General features: G+C 48.1%; 1 protein-coding gene across 1 annotated transcript in view; it reads right to left on the bottom strand.

The window, feature by feature from the left end:
- FAM178B (family with sequence similarity 178 member B) overlaps positions 1 to 26,357 on the bottom strand; it is a 107,981-nt gene that overhangs the window by 42,915 nt on the left and 38,709 nt on the right. Inside the window, exon 9 of the mRNA XM_058534517.1 lies at positions 6,022 to 6,136. Coding sequence (XP_058390500.1) covers positions 6,022 to 6,136 — 115 coding nt within the window. The remainder of the gene's footprint in view (positions 1 to 6,021; positions 6,137 to 26,357) is intronic.

Here is a 26,357-nt window from a genome sequence, read left to right as displayed (position 1 = left end):
AGGGTCAAGCATCTGGGAGCAGCTGAGCCAGGCGGTTCTGGCTCAGGATCTCTAGGGAGGTTGCCTCCAAGATGTTGGGGGGGGGGCGGTGCTGCAGTCATCTCAGACTTGACTGGGCTGGAGGAGCTGCTTCCAAGCTTACTCACGTAGCCACCAGCAGGCCTCAGGTTCTTGCCATGTGGGCCTCTCTACAGAGTTCCTCAACATGGCAGCTTGACCTCCCCTAAAGCGAGTGATCTGAGAGAGGAGAATGCGCGAGACAGAAGCCGCAGCCTTTTATAACCTAATCTTGGAAGTGACAGCCCATCACTTCTGCTGATTTCTACTGGCTACACAGGCCAACTTGACTCAATATGGGAGAGGAATACACAGGGGATGAATACCAAGAGGTGGGATCACTGGGGCCCTCTTGGGGGCTGGCTCCCCCATGCTGCCATTCCGGTCAGCCTTCAGCTTTAGTTTTCTGGAACTCGGAAACCAGAAAACCATACTCCATTACCCCAAGAGAGTCTTCCTCAGAAGAGTTCTTTGTCCATATGGGTATGGTGACTCTTTGCATGCACTGAAAATTACACTACGTTGCAGCTTGCACTAGGGTTAGTTTCCAAAGTCAGCAAGTAAGGTGAAAATCAGAGTAAAAAAGATCCTTGAAAACTCTCCAAAGGTGTCACACCAACATGCTGTCCACCAGGAAGCCCAGCATGGCCAGTTTTCCCCTAGTGAGGAAGCAGATCTGGTTGAGTCCAGATGAAGTTAGAGGCCAGGGTCATATAAAAAACCCACCTTTGGGGCTGGCCCGGGGGCACAGTGGTAAGTGCGCACGCTCCGCTGCGGGGGCCCAGGGTTCACGGGTTCGGATCCCAAGCGTGGACCGCCACACCGCTTATGGAGCTATGCCGTGGCAGCATCCCACATAAAGTAGAGGAAGATGGGCACGGATGTTAGCCCAGGGCCAGTCTTCCTCAGCAAAAAGAGGAGGATTGGCATCAGATGTTACCTCAGGACTAATCTCCCTCACCAAAAAAAAAACAAAAAACCCCTCTTTAAAGACCAGAGTCACACTCAGGTGGCAAGACCCTTACAGTGAGACAGGCATTAGTGGCCAGCAGTCACACTACTCTTTGCATAAGCTTCCCAGGCACACAATCACTGGATGAAACACTGAGCAGGACCTATCTCACTAAATGGTTCTCTCTCCCTGGCCAAACACATACTGTTGATCTTACGTATGTGAGGAGAGCTTACGACAAGGCTCCCTTTGCTGTCTCACCCACTTCTCCACTCTTTTTAACTAGCTTGGGGTTCCTGCTAACAGTGTGCTCTCTACAAATGAAGATGTTGATGATGACAACAACACTGTCGACAATTACAGCCTCTGGTGTAGCCACCCCGGCCACTGACAAGGGAAGAGCGCCGTTCCTGCATGTGGGAGTGAAAAGCCTCTGCTCTTTTTTGCTTGTTGGCACTGGTGCTCCTTCTCAGAGGGGAGGAAGGAGAAATCCATCTCTGGGCACCTGTGAAGTTGGTGCCAACAAACCAAAGTTGTGGGGGGCTAGGACTGGGCTCGCCCGTTCTTCCAGATTTTAGCATTTATTACGGCCAGAGAATGGGTGAGGCAGGCATTCGCATACCTGGGCACACACTGAGCCTGGGTCGGTACGTGAGACAGAGCTCAGGTTTGTACCAGCCTGTGAGTGTGCACGGGACACGCAAGCATGGATGGGAATGCTCTCAGATTTCCCAAGGGGTGGGGGCAGTCACGGAGTCGACTTCGTGACTCTGCTGAAGAGGAACGGGCTTTCAGACAGTTTGGTGCTGCCAGAGGGAGGAGGAGTGTAGAAAGTGTGAGCTTGGTGATGCGTCTTCTCCGAGCTGGGGAGGGGAAGTGTGGCTGTGACAAGCGCCCCTCTCCTTCTCGAGAAGGAATGCCAACCTTCCCAAGCGGAGAGGGCGGACAGCCTCCCGGTGCCGCACGGGCTCCAGCATTTCCCTGTGCCGCCCGCCTCTCCTCGGGAACAGCAGGCAGTACAACGAGGTCCTCTATACCCTGCCGTTCTGAGGAACCACTTGATTGCAATGACGGCGTCTGTGACTGCTGTTCTGGGATGCAGTATCAGCTGATCCTCAGGCCTCCCCACTGCTCCAGCAGGAGGCCACGGAATTCACGGCCTAATAACCGCCCTCCCCCCCCCCGGACTCAGAAGGTTAAGGGCGAGCTGCCGGTCCCACCACTGGACTCGGAGCAAAGCAGCTTCCCTGTCCCACCCGGCCCCTCAGCCCCCACCCCACCCCAGGCTGGCTGGGGTAAGACTTGCGGCCTGTGGCCAGCATCCAGGAGCTGGAGTTTGGGTCACGACGACACTGTTCTACACTTATTAAGTAATCTTGAGAGGGGCACTCCCTGACCTCTATGTCAGTTTCAATATTTGTTTTCCTCCAGGGCTGAAAGAAATAATAAAGTTCCTATCTGTGCAGTGCCCCGACAGCCCCAGCGGAATGATGGAGAGGGAAGTGTCTGAGCACTGCTGCCACCCATACTCGAGGGCCCTTCCGAAGGCGCCCAGCGGTCAGGGGCCCCGCCATGCAGGCTGTGAGCAGGGTGCTCTGCCCTAGGCCCGTACCGCCAAGCCAAATGGACCTGTCATCTCGGCTCTACAGCCGAGGTCAATGCAGTGAAGAACAATCGATGCTGAGCTAATGAAAGGGAGAGAGAAGCAAATTTTACCTGGATTGAATTACACTGTCCCAGGCCTGCCAGTTACCAACTGCCCCCACACTTAACAGGACGCCCTTTCTTCTTTTCTTTTTTTTTTTGTGAGGAAGATCAGCCCTGATCTAAAATCCGATGCTATTCCTCCTCTTTTTGCCGAGAAGACTGGCCCTGGGCTAACATCTGTGCCCATCTTCCTCTACTTTATACGGGACGCCGCCACAGCACGGCTTGATGAGCGGTGCACCAGTGCGCGCCTGGGATCGGAACCTGCGAACTCTCAGGCCGCCGAAGCGGAGTGCGCGCACTTAACCACTACACCACCGGGCCGGCCCCAGGATGCCGTTTCAATGGACTGTCATTTATTTACCCGATTTGCCTCTGCCCCAGGCTAAGCTCTCAGAGAACCAACGGGACGAGGCTTGAACACCAGGCAAGAGCAGTGGCCAGTCCTGAGTATCTGACCAGAGCTCTCCAGCTGGGCTTTCTAATCAGGGAACAGCCTTCGAAGACCAGCCACTGCTACCTAAGGCCCTTTCCTGTCTTCCCAGGTGAGACTGGGGGCACCTGACAAGAGGGTCTGTGAAGCCGTGTGGCACAAGCCCCTTCTGAGGATGCTGAAGCTCTCGCTCCCGTTTCTTACTCTGTGTTCCTGCTCTGGTCCCTCCTCTTCTGCCCTTTTGCCCCCAAATGTCCTCCCGATTTCTCCCTCCCCAGCCTCATCTGGGCAGAGTGCTACTCTATTTGCAACAAGGCAGACATCAGACGATCCGCAAGGCCCGGCAGCAGAAGGGCTGTCTCTTTCTGAAAGGACATCTTGAAGCATTCGATGAGATGGTGATGGGTTTTCAAGGAAATCTGCGATTTGGAACAAATGCTGAAAGACCTGTCTTTCTCACAGGAACTAGAAAGAGAGCCAAGTCGTAGGGTCATGTGCAGAGACATCTCAGCCCCTCATTTCAGCCTTGGCATTTACGAGGCTCTGTGGGTGCCCCAGAGCATCTGTTCTGTCAGGGAAGCCCTAGATGGGGACATCCCCGGAAGTCAGCAGAGAAGTGCCTGACGTGCAACCAGCTCGCATGGGAAGAGCCTCTGAGCTTGGTCAGGAATGGATGAGGAGGACGGTGGGGAGAAGGCAGCCTGTCCTGAAGTTTCCCTCGTGGCTCACGTATCCATAAAGGATGCCACAACCCTAGATGGAGGAGATGCTAGAACCTTCTTGATGTTTCCTGAATACTCTAGAGGAGTTGTCTTCCAACCCCATGACTCCCAGAGCTTCCCCAAGTGCTGCAGCGAGCCAGCAACCCAGGAAACCTGCCCAAGCATCTCTGCCACCCCCTACTCCAGGGAGGTCACAGGAGAGGGCTCCAGGACATGTCTGTTTGCTTCTCAAAAGGAGGTTGTGTTCAGGCAGACAAATGTCCCCAGGCTGAGTGGCGTGGCAGGGTGGTCCCAGGCTGCTCTTACAGAGCCACAACAGGGAAATCACCCCTGCGGCCTAGCCAGTTCTGAATCCTCTGCTGGGCACCAGTGCCAACAGCCAGTTCAAGGTGTGGGGCCCAAGGAAAGAGGCAGGGGTGTCAAACAGCACATCTGGGAACGCGACCGTGTGGCTCCGGCAGCACTCTGCGCCGTCCTCCCACACAGGGCTGACTGCGCCCGGTAAAGTTGGAAGTCTGCACGCGGAGGTCTGTGTTCCCAAGTATGATGTTTAAACGGCCACAGGTCTAATGCCCATAGGCAGAGAGGGTGGGTTTGTCCTGAAGCATAAGGGGCAGGAAGCCTCAAATCCTGGGGGAAGGAGAAGGGAGGGCAGGGGAAAGCAGCTCTTGGCAAAGTGCAGAGTAAAGCCGTTGGTTACAAGCCTCCAGTGCCACCTCCCGCTTCCCAAGAGTACACCAGGTGCGCCTCTGAACAGTTAGCAGTGGCCCTTCTGAACCCTGCAGGGCCCCCAGACCCTCCCCCCGACATGCATTTGTTTTTCTGAGTGTGATTCTTTCCCCGACTCATCCTAGAACGGAGTATGACAGAGGCTCTGTGTTGGGGAGGAGGCAAGTGGATTATTAGACCAGACAAGGAACTCTGAGGGGGAGGGGGCAGGAGCGCGGCAGGCTGGCACACGCGCAGGGTATTTATAGCAGAGCGAGCGTGGTTTGGTCTGGTTTGGTTTGGCAGACAATTACTAAACACAGTCGTAGAACAGGTTCTTAAGAAAGCTTTGGCCTTCCCCGACCTTCCTTGCAGAGGAACATCCTGTGAGGGAAAGGGTCCTGGCACCCCCTGGGGCCCAGGGATCACTGGCAGGATGGGGATGGCTCCCATGTAACAGCCTGTCCAGGGATCTCAAACCACTTCTCAAAGAATTCTCAAGAAAGACTTCGGATGTGCTATAATGTGTAGAATAAGCTTATGATATGTAACACTTTTGCAACCCAGATCTAGTCACCATCCACCCAACGACAGTCATTTACGTATTCTATGGCTCTGTTCCTAGAGGGCAGAGACAACACATATGCAAATTAGCATCACTGTCCTCCTCACTCCGGAACCCAACCCAGTGCACAAAGGGGGCACCCACAAAACAAAATGGAGCACTGTGGAAATTACATGTAAAACTGCCTTGTTGGCCATGAGGTGATATTAGGTAATGGGCCAAAAGAGAGGCCTGGAGATAGACCAGAGAGACTGGGACAGGTCTTGGAAGAGGAGGGGCAGTGAGGGCTCTGAGTCAGGAAGGGGCAGGAGCAGACGTCAGCCAAGGCAGCAAGACTCTTCCCGGCCTGGTTCTTCCGGGCCCCCGAGGCTGGGAGCGTGGTAATTCACACGCCATTCCTGGTGTGACACTTATATCCACAGGTACTCATGTGTGGTTGTTCTGTAATTCCCTCAGACTTTGCTTCACCTGGTGGGCTAGGGCCCAGAGTTCAGTAACTTTTTTTTTTTTACTTCAAAAAAATGCACATCATTTTATATAATAACCAGAGGAAATCTTTCCTTTTTCTAATTTATGCTCGTTGAGCTGAGGATGCATAGCACAAACAATACTAAAATCAACAGTTTTGTACAATGAATGGCCAGTTGTATTACATTTATAGAACAGGAAATACTTTAATATTTCTTAGCATGAATATGTGTTTAGAAGAATCTCTCTTTCTTTGGTACTATTTTGTTGTTTTTAAACATTTTTACTGAGGTGTAACTGGTACGGAAAAACCTGCACATATCTAATGTGTACAGTTTGATGGATCTGAACTGAGTTCAGTACCTGCTGAACAAATGAGAAACGGCTGTGAGGAAGGGGAAGTACTCACCTGCCACCGTGCCGGAAGGGCCCCTGGGGGTACAGAGCAGGGCTGTAGGCTCCCAGGCTGTGAAACGCCTCCTTGACCTCTTGCAGCGAGGGGCACCACAAGTGCGTGTCTTCATCTGTCAGGCCAAGGGAGGGCAGAGGGTTAGAGGGGCAGAGGACAGGACACAGTCCCCACAGGAGGGGCTGGGCATGACGACTCCCGGCCTGAGGGACCAGTCTCTGGCACTGTAGGTGTTATCTGCACAAATGAAGCAACCAGTGGTTCTCAGACACTTGCTGGAGCTTTGGGAACCTCACGTTCATTCTCCAGTCTTCGAGCTACGGCCACCTTGAAGTGCAAGGGCCTGGGACGGCGGGACCCTGACCATCTCCATCAGGCAGTCTCAGGGCGCTGAGCCGCCCGGAGCTGAGCCAGATGAAGAGTTCTGAACCAGAGGCCTCAAAGCTGCGAGACTCAGAAGACACTAGTCTCAGCACCTGGGCTCTCTGCCACTTAGGGCTGAGGCCAGCTCTGAGCCTCCTGCTGACTCCACATCGCCCTTGCTGCAACATCTGGGTGTTCCCAGGGCCACAGGCCCTGCCAGGGGCACCCTTTGCAGCCTGGGAGGTGTCTTCTCAGCCATCTCGAACTGTGAGTACCATTCTCTCTTGACTAGTTTAACAAAACATGAATGATAACCTGACCGCATCAACAAAGAGGAAAAACCTTAGGGACCCAGGGCCTTTTCTTCTGTCAGACTATTTAAGGATATTTTCAGAACCAAGAGAATAGAAAAATAAAAATCAGTGCGGCAGAGCATACTTCCCAAAGATGGGACAGTATCTCCCATCCCACCTGCTCTTCTGCACTGTGACCTCCCTATGTGTCATCAAGAGGCAGAGTCCATGTCTCCACCCCAGCATCCCTCCACACTATCTTATTTATTGGTCTACGTGCTTCTGGTCCGTCTCTGCCCATTAGAATGTAAGCTCCATGAGGGCAGGGACCACGTCTCCGTTGTTCACCCCTGCACACCCAGGGCCCAGAGGAGTGGCTGGTGTACGGAGGAAGCTGAATGAACAAAGAGAGAGAATCCTAAACAAACGTGACCAAGTAGTACACGACTAAGAGGGAAACTGAAAACAAGTCACAAGATAAACTGGCAGCATCAAGAACACAAATGTTGAATTTGATGACAGGTGAGGCATCGGAATGAAGAACCTGGAAACTGGGCTCGGGGCACATGAGCAGTGCCGGCTTGAACCTCCGCCATCCTGGAGGGTACGTGTTTCCTCCTAAGGGCCCACCTCGAGGCAGCCCACGTGTGCAGGAACCACGCCAGGTGCCAAACATAAAAAGGTGACCTGGTGGACCCCTTGACCTCAGGGAGCTCACAGTCTAGGAGGACGAGCAGCCAAGCAGATAAATAATACAAGAGAGTGTGTTTGTGCAAAAACCAAAGCAGGTCAAAGATGCAGAGCCTGCTCAGAGGACCGGGAGTTAATTGGGGGCAGGAAGACAGGGGAAGGCAAGGAACACACCACAAGTGATGGGAAAGGAAGCACACGCCCAGTGAAGGGACAGAAATGACAAAGGCAGAGAGGCATGAAAGGGCACAGCAAGTCCGTGACCCAAGGCAAGAAACAGAGCATCCTAAACTCAACAAGAAGTTTCGGAAACAGTCTGGTATGGCTGCAGAGCCAGCAGATGGAGGAACGGCGGGCAGAGGGTCTCTGAATCCCACCCCAGGACGTTTCTTCCAACGGCATCGAATTGTCTCCCTCTTCGGAAATGTATATGGGTCGCGCTCACCCAACAAGTAATTAGACTCTCGGAGGAGGAAAAACTTTCTTGTTTGTTTTTTTCCTCTCGGGCAACTTAACAAGCAAGAGAAGGGTAATGATACCCCTTGCCCGCTTCTCAAACGACCTGGGAAGAATGAAGTCTGCAAAACACAATGAGACTCCACTCGAGAGAGGGAACTGGGTGCCAGCGCCCTCGGGGGACTGTGCCCGTACGTGCATGAATGTGTGGGCGGGCCTACGCACTTTCCAGGGAGGGGAAGATGCGTGTGGAAAGAGCATCAACCTCGGGCGAGGCCCTGGGAGGCCCAGCTGGGTGGGAACATCCTGCCAGCAGTCTAGGACCCCAAAGGCTGCTGTGCGGCCAGCCCTCGGCCTCCCACCTCTGCCCCACAGGTGCATCTGCTGCTGTAAATGCCCTCGACAGAGGCAGCGCCTACTCCAGCCGCTTCAAGCCTGGAACCGCCACCGGGCCTCTTCCCTGCTCCTACCCAGTAACTACTCCAGGCCACAGCTTGACCCAGGCTGTGCATCAGGCGCAGTTTCAGAGAAAGGGGCCCGGGCTGCCTCGGGGTAAATCAGGCTGGTCACCAGCCCCGGAAGTTGGTGAGTGACGACAGGTGCTGAGAGCCCATAATTAACACGGCTTATGAGCAGGCCACGTGCTTTTCCTGAGCGCTGTTTGCCCCGAATGAGGGTTTTCAGGAGAGCTGACACAGAAGCAGCTCAGACGCGAAGCTGCCAGCGCCGTCTCCCTAACTCGGTTTCTCCACGCCCACAGCACAGTCATCTGAGGCGATTCCCCAGGGGAGCACCAGCGCTAACAGCCCGAGCATCTGGGCTCTGTTTAGAGGCTGCGCGTCTGAAAGCGTCCCTTTTGAGGGCTTTCTGGGGATGGAACTGATGCTTCGGGGGAAGGCAGGGGAAGAAAAGCATCAGGCCTAAAATCAAAGGGACTTTTCCATCTGTGCCTCAGAAGAAGCTGTTGCTTCACGTAACGCCACCACTCTCCTGGCACCGCTTGCGTGGAATGGGAAAACCATGCACATTCCAAGAAGCTCCTCGGCGCCCGCCTGCCCCGCTAGGCCTCCACCATCCCTTGGTCTCACCCACCAGCTCTCATCTTGGGCCTTAGGGGTAAGACGACAGACAGCAGGGTCCACAGTCCTCTGTTCTTGTTCGCCCCCCTTTCCCGACCCCCTAGCCAAGCTGCCAATGAGAATTGTGGGGTGACCGCACCGGGGGGCCACGCGGCACCAACTGCCTGGGTCCTGATTCTCTGACACCACCTCAGAGACCCCACAGTGCACAGCGGGGGGAGTTCCCACCAGCCTTAAAGGCGGATGCTGCTTCCTACAAGAAAACAAGCTACTGACCCACCAGACTGAGCCCCAGTCCTAACTGGAGTACGCGGCTCACAACACTTAGGGGAGGCTTAAAATCTTATTGTTTCTTATCTTCCCAACTCTAATTACTTAACTTCCCTCAGCGCTTTTGTATTGAAATTTAAACTTGTTTCAATATCAGCTTTAGCTTTAGTCATTTAAAATTTTTATTTGCTCAACAAATGGTAACTGAACACCACGGGGTGTTCTAAATACCGGGGCCCAGCAGTGAACAAGAGACAGAAGTCTTGGTCTCAGGGAGCTGATGGTTTGGTGGGGAAACAGACAACGTATAAGAAAAATAAATATACAAACGATGCCAGGTGGTATAAATGGCATGGAAGAAAGGTGGTCAAGGGGTTGCGGGGGGCGATGTTACAGACAGAAGAAAGAGCCTCGCAGAGACCTGAGGCCAGGGCGCAGTCCTTGCTTCAGGTCCACAAGGAGCCCAGGGTGCCGGGGCAGGTGCAGAGCCCAGGGGTGGGGGGGTGAGGACAGAGGGGCGGGAGGCTGGGGAGAGGGAGAGGGATCCGCCCACTTTGCAGACTGGGGCAAGAAGGAACGGCAGAGGGAAGCAACCGGTCTTGTGAGGAGGGAGTGCCATTATCAAAAGGATTCACGTCTGGGGTGAAAACACAGAATCCTATCAATTCCATACTGTAAAAACATGCACAGTCCATTGCCGCGACTACAGTGTGAGCACAGGACAGAGCCTAACGCTCCCGCCCCGACGCTGCCTCTCACCATAGAGAACTGCAGCCCAGAAGGACCTCGGGAAGCTCTCACCCACACTGGCTCCTTCTCCAGACCTGCTCTACCCACGTTCTTTCAAAATCTTTTTTGTTCCTTCTCTGCTATGCAATCCACCCCACTGGCCCCTTCATCTTCCCTTTTCTTCCCACTCAACCTGAGCTGAGGCCCTCCCTTTGGCGCCCCCATAACCTCCCTGCCTGCCTTGCTGTAACGCAGCCTGCACCCACTCCCCCCACACACCCATATGCACACATACACCCATACATCCACCCACCACACACACATGCACACCCCACACATACACCCATATATCCACCCACCACACATGCACACCCCCCCACACGTACACCCATATATCCACCCACGCCACACATGCACACCCCCCTAACGTACACCCATATATCCACCCACACCACACATGCACACCTCCCTAACGTACACCCATATATCCACCCACACCACACACATGCACACCCCCACACACACACCCATATATCCACCCACACCACACATGCACACCCCACACACGTACACCCACATAGCCACCCACCACACACACATGCACACCCCACACACGTACACCCATATATCCACCCACCACACACACATGCACACCCCCTACACATATACCCATACATCCACCCACCACACACACGCACATCCCCCAACATGTACACTCATACATCCACCCACCACACACAATGCACACCCCCACACATACACCCATACATCCACCCACCACACACAATGCACACCCCCCACACATACACCCATATATCCACCCACCACACACACATGCACACCCCCCACACATACACACACACCAATCCAAACATACCATATACACATACCACCTATCCACACACACACCCAACACATGCATACCACACTCATACTCACCACACACATACCACATATACACACACATATCCCCACACACATATACACCCATGTACTCACCCCCCACACACACCCCACAACACCAACACACCTCACCGATCCACACACATACATCCCTCAACACACACACACACACACACACACACACACACACACACTCTGAGCCTCTGTCAACCCCTGGTCCATTTACTCATGGGCGTGAGGGTGTGTACAAGGCAGATGATGCCGTCCCCAGGCCACCTCTCCTCTCTCCTGTCCTCTGTAACTCACACCACTGCCTGGTGTCACCTAACATCGTTGAGCATTCTGGGCCCCCGGGTGTAGGACAGACTTGCATTGTGCCAACACTGAACCACTCGTATCTGCTAGAATTAGGTTCAGCTACAAATAACAAAAAGACCAAAAACAAAACAAAAAAGTCACCTGGGCCTAAATAAGTTAGAATTTTATTTCTCACTGATGAAAAAGAAGTCTGGGGGCCGGCCCCATGGCGTAGCAGTTAAGTACATGCGCTCCGCTGCTGGCAGCCCAGGATTCGGATCCCGATCCCGGGTGCGCACCAATGCACTGGTTGTCAAGCCATGCTGTGGCGGCATCCCATATAAAATGAAGGAAGAAGGGCACGGATGATAGCCCAGGGCCAGTCTTCCTTAGCAAAAAAAAAAAAAAAAAAGGAAGAGGATTGGCAGATGTTAGCTCAGGGCTGATCTTCCTCACCAAAAAAAAAAAAAAGAAGTCTGGAGGTAGGCGAGCCACACTGGTGCAGGGACCTGACTGGTGTGTAGGATCATGGGTGCCCATCTTCTGCTCTGCCATTCTTGGCATGTTCCTCTCATTCTCAAAGTCACCTCAGGGTCCAAGGCGGCTGCTAGAGGCACAGCCACTACGTCTCAACTCCAAGCAACCACTTCCTCACTTTGCCACCTAAGCATGCATTCTTGGGTTGTTCTTAAGGATGCAAGGCCCCCTCAGTGTGACTCGGGAATGCAGTAGCAAATCACCCCCTCAAGTTTAAAAAGCAAGAATTTGAGACTGATTTAGACTCAAACAAAGAGCTCCCAGTAATGTCTCTGAATGCAGGGCCCACCAGGTTCTCTCTCACTTTGGATTTCTGAACTTGAGATTTCTGGAATATTCCTGATCTCTGGAATAAAATGAAACAGAAGACACCAAATGCTGGGGAGGCTGTGGAGCAACAGGAACTCTCATCCATTGTTGGTGGGAATGCAAGATGGTACAGCCATTGTGGAAACCAGTCTGGCAATTTCTTACGAAACTAAACATATTCTCACCATACAATCCAGCAACTGTGCTCCTTGGTATTTACCCAAATGAACTGAAAATGTATGCCCACACGAAAAGCTGCACATGAATGTTTACAGCAGCTTTGTTCATAACTGTCAATAAATGGAAGCCACTCAAATGTCCTTCAATACGTGAATGGATAAACAAACTGTGGTACACTCAGACAATGGAATACTATTGAGTGATAAAAAGAAATAAGCTATCGAGCTACGAAAAGACATGGAGAAACCTCCAATGCATATCGTTAAGGGAAAGAAGGCAGTCTGAAAAGGCTACACACCGTATGATTCCAACTACATGACATCCTGGAAAAGGCAAAACCACAGAGACAGTAAAAAGACCAGGCGTTGCCAGGGGTTTGGAGGGAGGGAGGGAGGAATGAACAGGCAGAGCAGAGGCTTTTTAGAGCAGTGAAACTATTCTGTACGGTACAGTGATGATGGACACGTCATACATTTATCAATCCCATAGAACTGGACAGCACAAAGAGTGAACCCCAATTTAAACAATGGATTTCAGTTAATAATAACGTATCAATAATGGCTCATCAATCCTAACAAATATACCACACTAATGCAAGATGTTACTAACAGGAGAAACCCTGTGTGTGGGGTAGAATATGGGAACTCTCTGTACTTTCTCACCAATTTTTCTGTAAGCCTAAAACTGCTCTAAAAAATAACAAGTACAAAGAACTCTTAAAAAAAAGAAAAGAAACTTAAGAAGAGGTCTGCACATAGAGCACCTTGGGCAGCGGATCCCCGCGGTCTCAGGGATGGTGATGTTTGCCGTATTCCAGACCAAGGACCCAGCTGAGAACCTAAGGCAGCGGTTCTCAGACTTGTCTGTACATTTTGGAATTGCTTAGGGAGCAACTTCAAAAATTAATGCCACCTGTGTCCCACCCCCAGTGACTGTGGTTTAATCAGTCTGGGGTGTGGCCTGGGCTTTGGAATTCTTAAAAATCCCCAAGTGATTCTAATATGCAGCCAACTTCGGGAACCACTGAACTAAGGAAAGCCGTGGCCCTCGCTCCAGAACAGCACACAGGAGCCCATCCTCACAGGCTCTGACAGGTGATGCGAGGGGGCGGGGGGAAGGGAAGGAACCAATGGAAGGTAGCCCCAGCTCCCCATCAAACCCACAGCTCTCAGCCTTGCACCTGAGGCCACCCGCCTGTGGTCCAGTAGCCCAATGGCTCTCAGCCCTGGCTGTTTACTGGAACCATCTGGGGAGGTTTTAAAATGCCCACTCCCAGGCCACACTCCAGACCAATCTCAGAGGGCGGGACCCCGGCCTCAGTAATTTTTAAAGCTTGCCACAGCTGAAAACCGTGGCTGCTGGAGCCTGAGTCCTGGGGGAGCCACCAACACCCTCTGATCAGTCTAAAAGACAAGCATTAAGAAGTGCTCACTGGGGCCAGCCCGGCGGCATAGTGGTTAAGTTCGGGCGCTGCGCTTTGGCAGCCTGGGGTTTGCAGGTCTGGATCCCAGACGTGGACCTATGACTCACTTATCAAGTCATGCTGTGGAAGGCGTCTCACATATAAAGTAGAGGAAGATGGGCACGCATGTTAGCCCAGGGCCGATCTTCCTCACAAAAAAAAAAAAAAGAAGAAGAAGAAGCGCTCACCATGTTCAAGTCATTTAAATTTATTTCCCCCTCATTTTAAAAGACGAGTTGTGAGTATCCAGCTAAAGAGGTGGGATAAGCCCCTGTTATTGCCTGGCCTCTCTCTGCTCTGCCAAAAGGTGTGTGCACTCGGTCAAAATCCTAACCTGGTGCCTTCTCAGCCTGGCTGCACGTTAGAATCACCTAGGAGCTTTAAAGGGTCCTGTGCCAGGTACTATTCTAAGTGTGTTACAGGAGCGAACCCACCTGCGCCTCAGCAGCACCCATCGAGCGGCAGCACACGACCCCGGCTGTACACATGGTGGGATGGAGTGGCGGGTCAGGAGGCGAACGCTCCAGAGGCAGGGAGACAAGGGAGACGCCGGCTGAGCTGGGGTAAAGCACCTGTGCCTGTCCCTACGGAGCCAGTGGATCCCACGTCCTGATCTCAGAGGACCACACAGCATGTCCAGAGTTTGGCCGGCACACGTAGCTCCACAGCCAACCAACCGCGCAGGATCAGTGGAGCTGGCGGGAAAAGATGCTGATGTCGCTGTGGGCAACGCACAGGTTCCCCTAGGCTACTCCACTCATGCAACGAATACTACCCGAGTCCTGCTGTGTGCCCGGCTCACGTAGCTGCCAGGAACTCAAGAGACAGCTAAAACTAAAACAAGCAAAGACATGGTCCCCATGCTCTGGAGCTCACAGCCTAACGGGAGACAATATGAATCAAAGAATCCACACGTCAACTAAAGAGCCACAAAGAGTGGAAAAGGAAGCTGTGAGAGCACAACGGAGGGGGACTGGACGGGGGATGCAGGGCAGATCTCCCTGAGGAGGCAATGCCAGAGAGCTGAGTGATCCAGGGGAAGAGATGGAGGGAAGAACGAAAAGCCAGGGAGCTGCTGGGAGGAGGGAAGGGACCATCGCAGGCGGAGAAACCGGCACATGCAAAGGCCCTGAAGCAGGAGGCGAGATGAAAAGAACAGGCCAGCAATGTGGAGCACAGGGAGCGAGAGAGAATACGACACAACGAGCTGGATGAGGGGTCGGGCGACCACGCACGAGACTGTGCATCACACAAACAGTGGGAAGCTCGGGCTTTCCAGCCCCCTGACTATCCGTAAAATGGGAAAGTAACGGTGTCTACTTGTTGGGAGTGTTGCAGTGATTAAATGAGATGGGCAAAGCCTTGGGCTCAGTGACTGGCACAAGCTCTCTACAAATGTTAGCTACTATTTTCAACGAAACTACTTTTATTATCACGACAGACAATAATATGTTTTAAAAATGAGGATCAATTATGAAGTTGAATTACTGTTACTGTCTCATTCCAACTGGGACTTTGAAGCGAGGAAACAACAGCTCCGAGGGAGCTGGGTGAGGGGATCTCCTGGGTGGTCCCCCAAGTGCTTTCCTGTCCATTTGGGTCTACGCGCAATGCTCTCACAGGACCAGTGTGGGGATTAAGAGCGCAGCTGGGCGGCAGATCTGGACCCCAGCCTGCCTCTCCGGGCCTGGGGAGAGAGGCACCTGCCCTGCGAGGTTAAGGAGTAAAGGGCACCCACACGTGAACAGAGAGTTGTGCCCTGGGCCTGGCACACAAGTGCTCCTCACGTGTGGGCGGGTGCTGCTGCCACCATGAGATGTGATCCACTCACAAGGCCGTGTGGAGTCCCAAGGGGTAGCTGCCCACAGGTGGGGCCTCCACTCTGGGAGGCTCCAGGAGGCTCTGAATGGATTGCTTCCTGCCACCCCAGCTGGAGACTGTCCTGACTACCATGACAGGCAGATCAGGCAAAGTGAGAACAGCTCCTAGTAAGACAGCACAGAGCAGTAAGTGTGAACTGGACATATAGACTAAGGGATTTTTGACTGCTTAAAAAGCATCTGAGAAAACAAAAAGAAAAACACCAATCATCTGAGAATAGGCTGAGACAGAAACGGCCAAAACAAAACTACAGACACGAAGAGGTACAGATAGTACAGTCATATGCCGCATAATGACGTTTCGGTCAACGATGGACCACATATACGACGGTGGTCCCATAAGATTAGTACCACATACCCTAGGTGTGTGGTAGGCTATGCCATCTAGGTTTGTGTAAGTTCACTCTATGACGTTCACACAATGACAAAACGGCCTAATGATGCATTTCTCAGAACACATCCCCGTCGTTAAGTGACAATGACCGTAGTTAGAATATTTGTGCTACTTAGTTCCTTTGGTTTATCTAATGATCTCCGATTCATAAAGAAATACATTTTTGTTTTGATAATAGCTATCATATTTTGAGTGTATACTCAAATATGAGTATATACCAGGTGCTTCACACATGTTAGTACTGCCAACTCTGACAACAATCCTGAGTGCCCCGTGCTGGCCACTCAGGTGAGAACTCTGTCAGTCTGATAGCTGAGCTCCATCTGTGTCCTGATGCCGCTCCATGCTGCTGCACAGTTTTTCCAAGGGAGTGACTGTCGGACATCCTGTCTCCATTCTATCCACCCCATCCTACGCTCTGTCATCCATCATGTATCCCTGTGTTCCCATGATATGTTGTTGCTCAAAATTTCCAATAAGGAGCGAGCTCTAATCAAAAGCTTTTGCTGGTCTCCAAATTTTTTTGACAGTGCGTATCTATCATTAAAAACATTAATTTATACCTCCAACAAATATACATTTATAAGCTATATAAATGTATCATGATACTAATATGCTATGTACATGACATAACTAACATTACAGAGAACTTAAAAAAGATGAGCTACTATGATCTAAGTTTCCACCTTAAGAAACTGGGGGAAAAAAGAGCAAATCAAACCCAAAACAAGCAGAGGAAAGGAAATAAAAGTATGAGCAGCAATCAGTGAAATAGAAAACAGAAAGATCATAAGGAAAATCAATGAAACCAAAAGCTGGTTCTTTAAGAAGATCAATAAAATTGATAAACCTGTAACCTGACTGATCAGGAAGAGAGAAACACAAATTACCAAAGTCAGAAACAGAAAGAAGTCATCATCACTATCCAATGGACATTAAAAATAATAAAGGAATATTATGAACAAATCTATGCCAACAAATCAGACAACTTAGACGAAATGGACACAACTAACAAAGCTCACTCAAGAAGAAACAGATAGTATAAATAGCCATATATCTAGTTTAAAAAATCAGATTTGTAGTTAAAAATCTTCCCACAAAGAAAACTCAAGGCCCAGATGACTTCATTGGCTAATTTCACCAAACATTTCAGGAAGAAATAATGCCAATCTACACAAACTCTTCCAGAAAATTGAAGAGGAGGGAATACTTCTTAACACATTCTATGAAGCCAGCATTACCCTGATGCCAAAACCAGAAAGAGAAAACTACAGACTAATATCTTCCACAAACATAAATGTAAGAGTTCTCAACAAAAATTCAGCAAACTGAATCCAATGATACTTAAAAAATTAATACATCATGACCAAGTAGGATTTATTCCAGAATGCAAGGATGAAATGAATAAACATTCAAAAATCAATCAATGTAATTCACCATATTAAGAGACTAAAGAAGAAAACCATACAATGATCTCAAAATCCAATATCCATTCCTGATAAAAATTCTTAGCAAAGCAGGAGCTTATCAAGATTGTAGGATACAAGGTCAATATACAAATATCAATTGTCTATCAGTACACTAGCAATGAACAATTTGAAAATGAAATTAAGAAAACAATTCCATTTACAATAGCATCAAAAATAAAATACTTAGGCATGAATTTAGCAAAAGAATTGCAAGACTTGTACACTGAAATGTTGAAAGAAACTAAAGAAGATCTAAATAAATGGAAATAACATCCCATGTTCATGGATTGGAGGACTTAATATTGTTAAGAGTGTCAATTTGCCCCAAATTGACCTAAGATTCAGTGAAATCCCAATAAAGACTCCAGCAGGATTTTTTTTTGTAGAAAATGACAAGCTCATTCTAAAATTGATATGAAAAATGCAAAGGACCTAGAAGAGCCAAAACAATTTTGAAAAAGAACAAAGTTGAAGAATTTAAACTCTCTGATTTCAACACTTACAAAGCTACAGTAATCAAGACAGTGGCAGTAAACTTAGACATAAAACAACGAAACAGAATAGAGTCCAGCAATATACCCACACATATATGATCAACTGATTTCTGACAAAGGTGCCAAAATAATTCAGAAAAAATAATCTTTTCAACAAATGATGTTGAAACAATTGGATAGCCATATGTAAAGAAATTAACCTTATCTTATACCATAAACAAAAATTAACTTGAAATGGATCATTGACCTAAAAGTAAAGCTAATTATAAATTATAAAACTTAATTATAAAACTTCTAAATTATAAAACTTCTAAAAGAAAACAGGAAAAGATCTCAGTGACCTGGGTTTCACAAATATTTCTTAAATATGACAAAAAAAGCACAAACCATAAAATATCAATAAATTGTACCTCATTAAAATACAAAAACTTTTGTTCTTCAAAAGATACTGTCATGCAAATGAAAAGGAAAGCCACGGACTGGGAAAGAATATTTGCAAAACATGTATCTGACAAAGAACTGTAACTAGAATATACAAAGAACTCTTACAATTCAATAAGAAGACAAATAACTCAATAAAAAAACGGACCAAAAAAACTAAACAGGCACTTAACTACAGATATACAGATGGCAAATAAGCTGATGGAAGGATCATCAGTCTTTAGGGAAATGCAAATCAAAACCATGATGAGCTACCACTACATACCTGTTAAAAAGACTGACTATACCAACTCCTGGGGAGGATGTGGAGCAACTGGAACTCTCCTACACTGTAGGTGGGAAATGGTACAACCACTTTAGAAAACAGTTTGGCAATGTCTTAAAAACTTAAGCATGTATATACATGACATGACCCATCCTATCCACTTGTAGACATTTACCTCGAGGGGAAAGAAAGCAGATGTCCACACAAAGCCTCGCATAAGAATGTGTACGGCAGCTTTATTTTAATAGCCCCCAAACTGACAACAACCAAAACGTCCATCAATAGGATCACTGGATAAACAAACTGTGGTGTGCATACAACAGAATACTGCTCTGCTATGAAAAGAAATAAATTACTGATACACACAACATGGATGAACTTCAAAATAATTATGCTGAGTGAAAGAAGCCAGACAAAAAAGAAGAGTCCCTACTGTATGATTCCATTTATATAAAATTCTAGAAAATGCAAACTAATCCGTAGATTAGTGGTTTCCTAGAAACAAAAAGGGAGGGAGAGATGAATTAATTACAAAGAGTCACAAGAAAACTTTGAGCGCAATGGACATTATGATCTTGACTGTGGTGACAGTTTTATGGGTATATACACACGTCAAACTGTACACTTTAAACGTGCGCAGGCTGCTGTATGTCAATTATACCTCAATAAAACTGCTTTTTTAAAAAAGATGAGCTAAAACATAAATATAAGGGTTAATGTTTTCTTTTTGCACCGTGGTGGCTCACCCCACCTCCAGGACCCTCCACTCTGGAGAACCCTGGTCCAGAAAACCCTGCCTGACTTGTATGGTGCAGGCTGTCACCTCTCCTGACATCCAGGGGAGAAAACTGGGAAACTTCTAGAAGAGTAACTAGAGATAATTTCAGATGACTACCAAAGTGACAGAAGAAATATGATGTGAACAAGTCTATAAATATAAAAACATGTATTATGTGGACTGTGCATTAATTTTGCGCCTGGAAATAATCACCAGAAACTGTTGACGATGAGTCCTTGGGGAGAGGAAGTGGCCACGGGGAGTGGTGGGAAGGAGGCTTTCACTTTTTGGTTGGCACCTTTCTCTAGTATTTGAATTTTCTGCACTGGCTACATAAAATACTTAAAAAACATAACGACAGGGGTTACCTGGCCACTGAGATTATTGGTCTTTCGTTTGTTTGTTTTATTCTTTTTATAAGAAGGAATCTTACAAACATTATCTGGGAAGGAGTAAGGAAGGAAGGTAGAGAGGAGGAAGAAGATACAATGCAAGCAAGCATGACAGAAAAGAAAGTGACCCACAAAATAGGGGCCTGTCCAAGAGAGCCCCAAAGCCCCCACGACCACAACACTGGAGCTCCGGGGACAGAGGGAGAAGCATGGTGACCAAGTGAGGAAGAACAAAGCGTCCACAGACACACTCATGGAAATGAAACTAATTTGTTTTGAGAGCTAAATTTCTCGCCCACTTAAAAAATATCCAAAGAATGTACCGGCCAGGGTCATTGTATTTTATTATACTCTCCCTTTCCTACACAAATACTATAGAAGCTGGCAGGGAATGGAAACGGTAGGTAAGAATGAACCACAGTGTCTTGGAAGCTAGTGGGAAAGAACCTAGGCGTGTTTTCCTGCTTTTCTGAAGTGTTTCGGTCTCCCTGACGGAGCTCCTTTCCTCCAGGCACTGCTGCCCACTCAGTAGGATTGGCACTGGGTTACTGGCCAGGCCCACGCTGGCACAGCCAAAGCATGGTTGTTAAAGAAACATGAGGTCACTTCTTTCAAGCAATTAGTTGCACAAGAATATGTTTGCTTTCAAACCCAAATTCTGCCATAAAAAAAAAACTATTAGAGTTAATAAACGAGTTCAGCAAGGTTGCGGAATACAAGGTCAATATGCAAAAATCTATTGTATTTCTAAGTACTAGCAAGGAACAATCCGAAAAGAAAATGAAGAAAACAATTCCAATTACAATAGTATCAAAAAGAATAAAATACTTAAGAATAAATTTAACAAAAGAAGTGTAAGACTTGTACACTGAAAACCAGAAAACGGTGGTGAAAGAAAGTAAAGAAGACCTAAATAAATGGAAAGATACCTCATGTTCATGGATCGGGAAGACTCAATATCATTAAGATGGTAGTAAAACTCAAAGTTATCTACAGATTCAACACAATTAATATCAAAACCCCAGCTGTCATTTTTGCAGAGATTGACAAGCCAATCCTAAAATTACGACAGAAATAAAAGGCACCCAGAATAGCCAAAACAATTTTGAAAAGAGCAAAGTTGGAGAACTCACACTTCCCAATTTCAAAACTTAACTACAAGCGACGGTAATCAAGAATTTGGGGTACTGGCACAAGGACAGACACATAATATAAATCAATGGAATAGAATTGAGAGTCCAGAAATAAATTCATACATCTACAGTCGATTGATTTTCAACAAGGGAGCCAAGACAACTCAATGGGGAAAGAACAGTCTTCTCAACAAATGGTGCTAGGACAACTGAATATCCATACGCAAAAGAATGAAGCTGGACCCCTATCTCACACCATATACAAAAATCAACTCAAAATGGATCAAAGACCTAAATGTAAGAGCTAAAACTATAAAACTCTCAGAAGAAAATATAAGGGAAAATCTTCATGACCTTGGATTAGGCAATGGTGTCTTGACACCAAAAGTAAAGACAACAATAGAAAAAAAATAAATTAGACTTTATAAAAATTAAAAACGTTTGTGCATCAAAGGCCACTATCAAGAGAATAGAAAGACAACTCACAGAATGGGAGGAAATATTTGCAAATCACATATTTTCTAAGAGTCTAGTATCCAGAGTATATAAAGAATCTTGCAACTCAACAAAAAAAGACCAACAACCCAATCAAAAAATGGGCAAAGTATTTTAATAGATGTTTCCCCAAAGAAGACATACAAATGGCCAATAAGTACATGAACAGATGCTCAAAATCCTCAGTCATTAAAGAAATGCAAATCCAAACCACAATGAGATACCACTTCACACCCACTAGTTTGGCAACTATCAAGAGATGGACAATAACAGATGTTGGCAAGGATGTGAAGAAATTGGAACCCTCATACATTGCTGGTGGGAATGTAAAATGATGCAGCCACCTCAGAAAATAGTTTGGCCGTTCCTCAAAAAGTTAAACATAGAGTCACCATATGACCCAGCAATTCCACTCTTAAGTACATACTTGAGGGAACTGAAAACATATGCCCCCATGAACACTTGTGTTCAAATGTTCATAGTAGCATTATTCACAATAGTCAAAAAGTGGAAACAACTCAAACGTCTATCAACTGATGAATGGATAAAATGTGGTATATCCATACAATGGAATACTATTCAGCCACAAAATGGAATGAAGCACTAATACGTGCTACAATATGCATGAACCTTGAAAACATTATGCTAAGTAAAAGAAGCCAGACACAAAAGGTCACATATTCTATAATTTCATTTATATGAAATGCCCAGTATAAGCAAGTCCATGGAGACAGAACACAGATTAGGGATTGCCAGGGCCTGGGAGGAGCGGGGAGTGGGAACTGACTGCTGATGGGCATAGGACTTCTTTTTGGGGGTGATGACAACATTCTAGGATTAGATAGTGGAGATGGTTGAACAGCTCTGTGAATTATACTGAATTATACACTTTAAAAGAGTGAATTGTATGGTATGTGAATTATATCTAAACAACAACAACAATTCTGTCCTGGTCTTGCCAAATATTAACAAAGCTTCACTGTGCCTGCAATGGCCCCCACTGTCCTCCAAGATCTGGCCCCGAACATTCAGTCTTATCTCCGACTCCGCCCTCTTTATGGAAGCCCCAGTCTCCCCACCTACTTGTCTTTGTTCCCACTGCTCCCTGCTTCTCTTGCATCTCTCCACGTCCAAATCCTACCCCCAGGGCTGCAAACCAGTGGAGCTATATTCCATCTACAGTCGAATACAGTCTGCAGATGGGTTCACAGTGGGAGTTTTTTGGGTTTTGTTTTTTAGCTGAATTAGTTACCGAGAGACTTCACGTAAACATCCATATTCCGCGGACGGCAGATTCTGCTGGCTGCCTGTCCAAGAGCCACGCTCCCCTTCCTCCCTGGTGAGGGAGCCCTGGTTTTGTTCTGGTGACTGCGCAGGGAAAGCAGGTCCCCCCCAGCAGATGCAACACATCATCCCACTTCTCTTTGCAGGGACTGGTCTAGGGTGGCAACTGAAGCCGTCAGAGCTCTGAGCCACAGGCAACAGAAACAGGCTCTGGCTGTTCGAGCAGAAAACAGTTTTATTACATGTCAGGAGCCAACTGACCACAAAGCTAATGAAGTTTAAGTGCCAGGGCCCCTCGCTTGCGCCACCCCCCGTGAGTGTTCTAGGTTAGGTAGGGAAGCCAGGTGGCAATCAGCAGGCATTTCTACACGAATATTTCTGGAAAATATGCTAAAGAGATCTAGGAGAAAGGGATCTGAACCTCCCAAGGTCCAATATTTGGTATGATTTCTTTACTCAGCCTAAATAAATGTTCACTTTCATACTTAATTTTCCAAGTAATGAATTGATGATTCAGATATAATTAGAATTATATCAAAAGATTTTAAAGCAGCTATTATACTATGCTAAAGGTAGTAAGTGAAAATATGCTCATATTGAATGAACAAATAAGAAATCCCAGTAGAGAAATAGAAACTATAAAATAACAATAAAGAACTAAATGGAAATTCCAAAACTAAAAATTCAAATACTCGAAAGGAGGCTGTAAAAGTGAATCTCCTGGATTCTGCCCTGGAGGGCCAGGATTCATGAGGCTGAAAATTCTTCAGACATAGCCACGCTGTTCAAAGGGCACCGGTCAGTCAGGAAATACAGCCAGTGTCCTCTAAAAACTGTGATACAATTCTAATGAAACAAAATGGACAGAATGTCCTCATAAAAAGAGAGAAAAGTATGAGAAGAGATGGGTTCTTATCCTCCACCCTTCCCCTTTCTGTCTTGAACACTGTTGTCTCATGAGAACATGATGGTGCTTGGAGCTATGGCAGCCATTTTGCAACGATGAGGGGAAATAGTGAGAAGTGAGACACAGAAGGTAAGTGAGAGCCCTGATACTGCAGATCTGCTGTATTGCCACTGCCTCCTTTCCATCTCCTATTGTAATTGCCTCTCATCCCCTCCCACTATCAGCTATCAGTCTTCTGTGGGCAAGAACCATGCCCTATTCATCCCTGTCTCTCCCTCTGCCATCTAGCGAGGTGCCTGAATATAGAAGGCACTCAATGTGTGTTTGCTGAATAAATGAAAAAATACTCCTTGCAATGAAGAACGTCAGTGTTCCAGAATATCCCATTCTCCAGGCTCACCAAGAAGCCTTCAACAGGTGACGTGTGCTGCTTCTCTCTCCAGGAAAATAATTCTCACCACACTCTAATACTCCAGCAAACCCTGGGCTGCTCAGCGCTCAGCCCCAGGTACCCGGAGCACATTCAGAACAGTCAACTCTGCAGCCTGGGTCCCAGGCCCCACCAGAGACCTGGGCCCCTCAGCTCTCCCCTTACTCAGGAATGAGTGGGATATAAAGGCGACTGTTAAGACTCTTCCCAGGACAGTCTGGGAAGAACCGCTGGTCACCGCACACTCCAGGAAAGGGTGGAAATTTACACACACACCAATCTCCCCTGTTTTACAAAACAGAAAGGCCAGGCAACTCAAAAACACACACACCAGTCACGGATTTAAATGGGAGGGAAGGCAGCCCCCCGGTTCTGCCCCAGAGGTGGTGCTCCCCACGGAGGACGAGGACACTCAGAGCACCCTGAGTTGCTGACGAATCCTGAGGAGCATGACTGCCTTTCGTATCAATCCTGGATCTAATTTAACCTTACAAACGCTTCCTTAACTGGCAGCTGATTTTCAGTTCCAGCTTTTGGCAGATTCTTTCCTGGCACTTGGACTTGGCTTTTTTTTAAAAATCATGGTGAAAAACACATAACATAAAATTTGCCATCTTAACCATTTTAAAGTGTACAGTTCAGTAGTGTTAAGCATATTCACATTGTTGTGCAATCATCATCACTATCCATCTTCAGAACTTTTTCATCATCCCAAACGGAAACTCTGTACCCATTAAACAATAACTCCCCATTCCCCCTTCCCCCAGTTCCTGGCACCACCATCCTACTCCCTGTCTCTATGAACCTGACTACTCTAGGTACTTCATATAAGTAAAATTGCACAGTATTTGTCTTCTGTGTCTGGCTTATTTCATTTAGTGTAATGTCCTCAAGGTTCATCCATGTTGTAGCAGGTGTCAGAATTTCCTTCCTCTTCAATGCTAAACAACATTTCAGTGCTTGTGTTTACCACATTTTGTTTATCCATTCATCCATCAGTGGACATTCGGGTTACTTCCACCTTACGGCCATCGTGACTAATGCTGCGATGAACACTGGTGTATAAATCTCTCTTTAAGTCTCTGCTTTCAGTTCGTTTGTGGACCTGGCCCTTGACGTGCCCTGAATCAGTCAAGATGGTGACCTCGGGCATGGAATCCTCTAGGCCAGTCTCTATTCTAACAGGAGGGAAAGAGAACCCCAGGCTGGGCTCTTAGGTGATGCCATGAGAAACACCCTGGAGTCAAGAGAGCCAGAGCTGCACTGAATGGGGACTCAGAAGCAGGTTCCTGGCCCCTCCTGACGGCGGGGGGGGGGGGGTGCGAATCAGAGACAACGTGGCAAGAAGCAAAGAGGAGTGGGACGTCCCCTTTGTCTCTGCGGGAGGAGACACATACCAATGCATGGAGGAGAAGAGCAGGACAAGGGAGGCTTCTGTTCCCCAAAAGGGCAGGCATGCCGCAGAGGCGGCCCCAGAGGCTGGAGAAAGGGCAGTCCAGGCTGCGGGGGCAGAGGTTATGAAAAGGGAGAGCACGTCGAGACTGGTGCTATTCAGAAGACCTCAGTCAGACGGGTTCCAGGCGTGGGGGTGGGGAGTGGGGGAGGGGGGAGCAGGAGGAGTCTGGAATGCTCCAATTTGACAGATGGCCCCCAGCTCAGCCAACTCCCGAAGGAAGGAAGGCACAAAGCAGAAATTCAAAGGGGGGGGGTGGTTAATGGTGCACCGTGGGTCTATAACCTTGACCTTCAGAGCTACAGGCTTCAGTGTTTTAGTGGGAGGGTGGGCAGACTACAGCCAGTGGGCAAAGGCAGGGTCTGGACACCTGTGAATCCCTCTCACCCTCTGCTGTGAGCACCTTTCAACCCGTTACATGACATTTTTTGGTGCCAAAGTGTCTGGATTCAGGTACCAAATGATGACAGCCTGGGAAGGGTGCAGCCACTAAAGGGAAAACTAATCGCTTCTGTGGAACTCTGAACATCTTAAAGTATAAACACGACTTAAATGTACCCCTTAAATGTCAGGACCGAGGTACAGTGTCAAGGCTCTCATTTCAGCCCAGACCAAACTCAGGGGCTCTGCTGATACCACAGGAGCCCAGGAAAGCTGCTGGTGGGGGCACAGCTTCAGGGCCCTCCCCTCGGTGACTCCAACCCAAAGAGCTTTCGTGATCTGATGTGGACGCTCCTGGAACCCTCCCAAACAAACCGGGGTTTTCAGGAAGAACTCAGAGGCCAGCTGTCCCCTTAAATCCAGAGAACCCACCTCCCAGACTGTTCTAGGATCCCAAGAGTCTGCAAGGTCACCCTGGACTTGGCCACGGTGACATGAATCTGAGGGCAGATTAAGGTGCCAAGGAGCCTGTTGGCTCAGCTTTTTACCAATGCCAGAGCCAGAGCCAAAGA

The sequence above is a fragment of the Diceros bicornis genome, chromosome 40 (genome assembly GCF_020826845.1).
Source record: "Diceros bicornis minor isolate mBicDic1 chromosome 40, mDicBic1.mat.cur, whole genome shotgun sequence".
NCBI classification, from domain to species: domain Eukaryota; kingdom Metazoa; phylum Chordata; class Mammalia; order Perissodactyla; family Rhinocerotidae; genus Diceros; species Diceros bicornis.
Note: the sequence above shows the minus strand (reverse complement) of the source record. Positions and strands in the feature narration are given on the sequence as shown.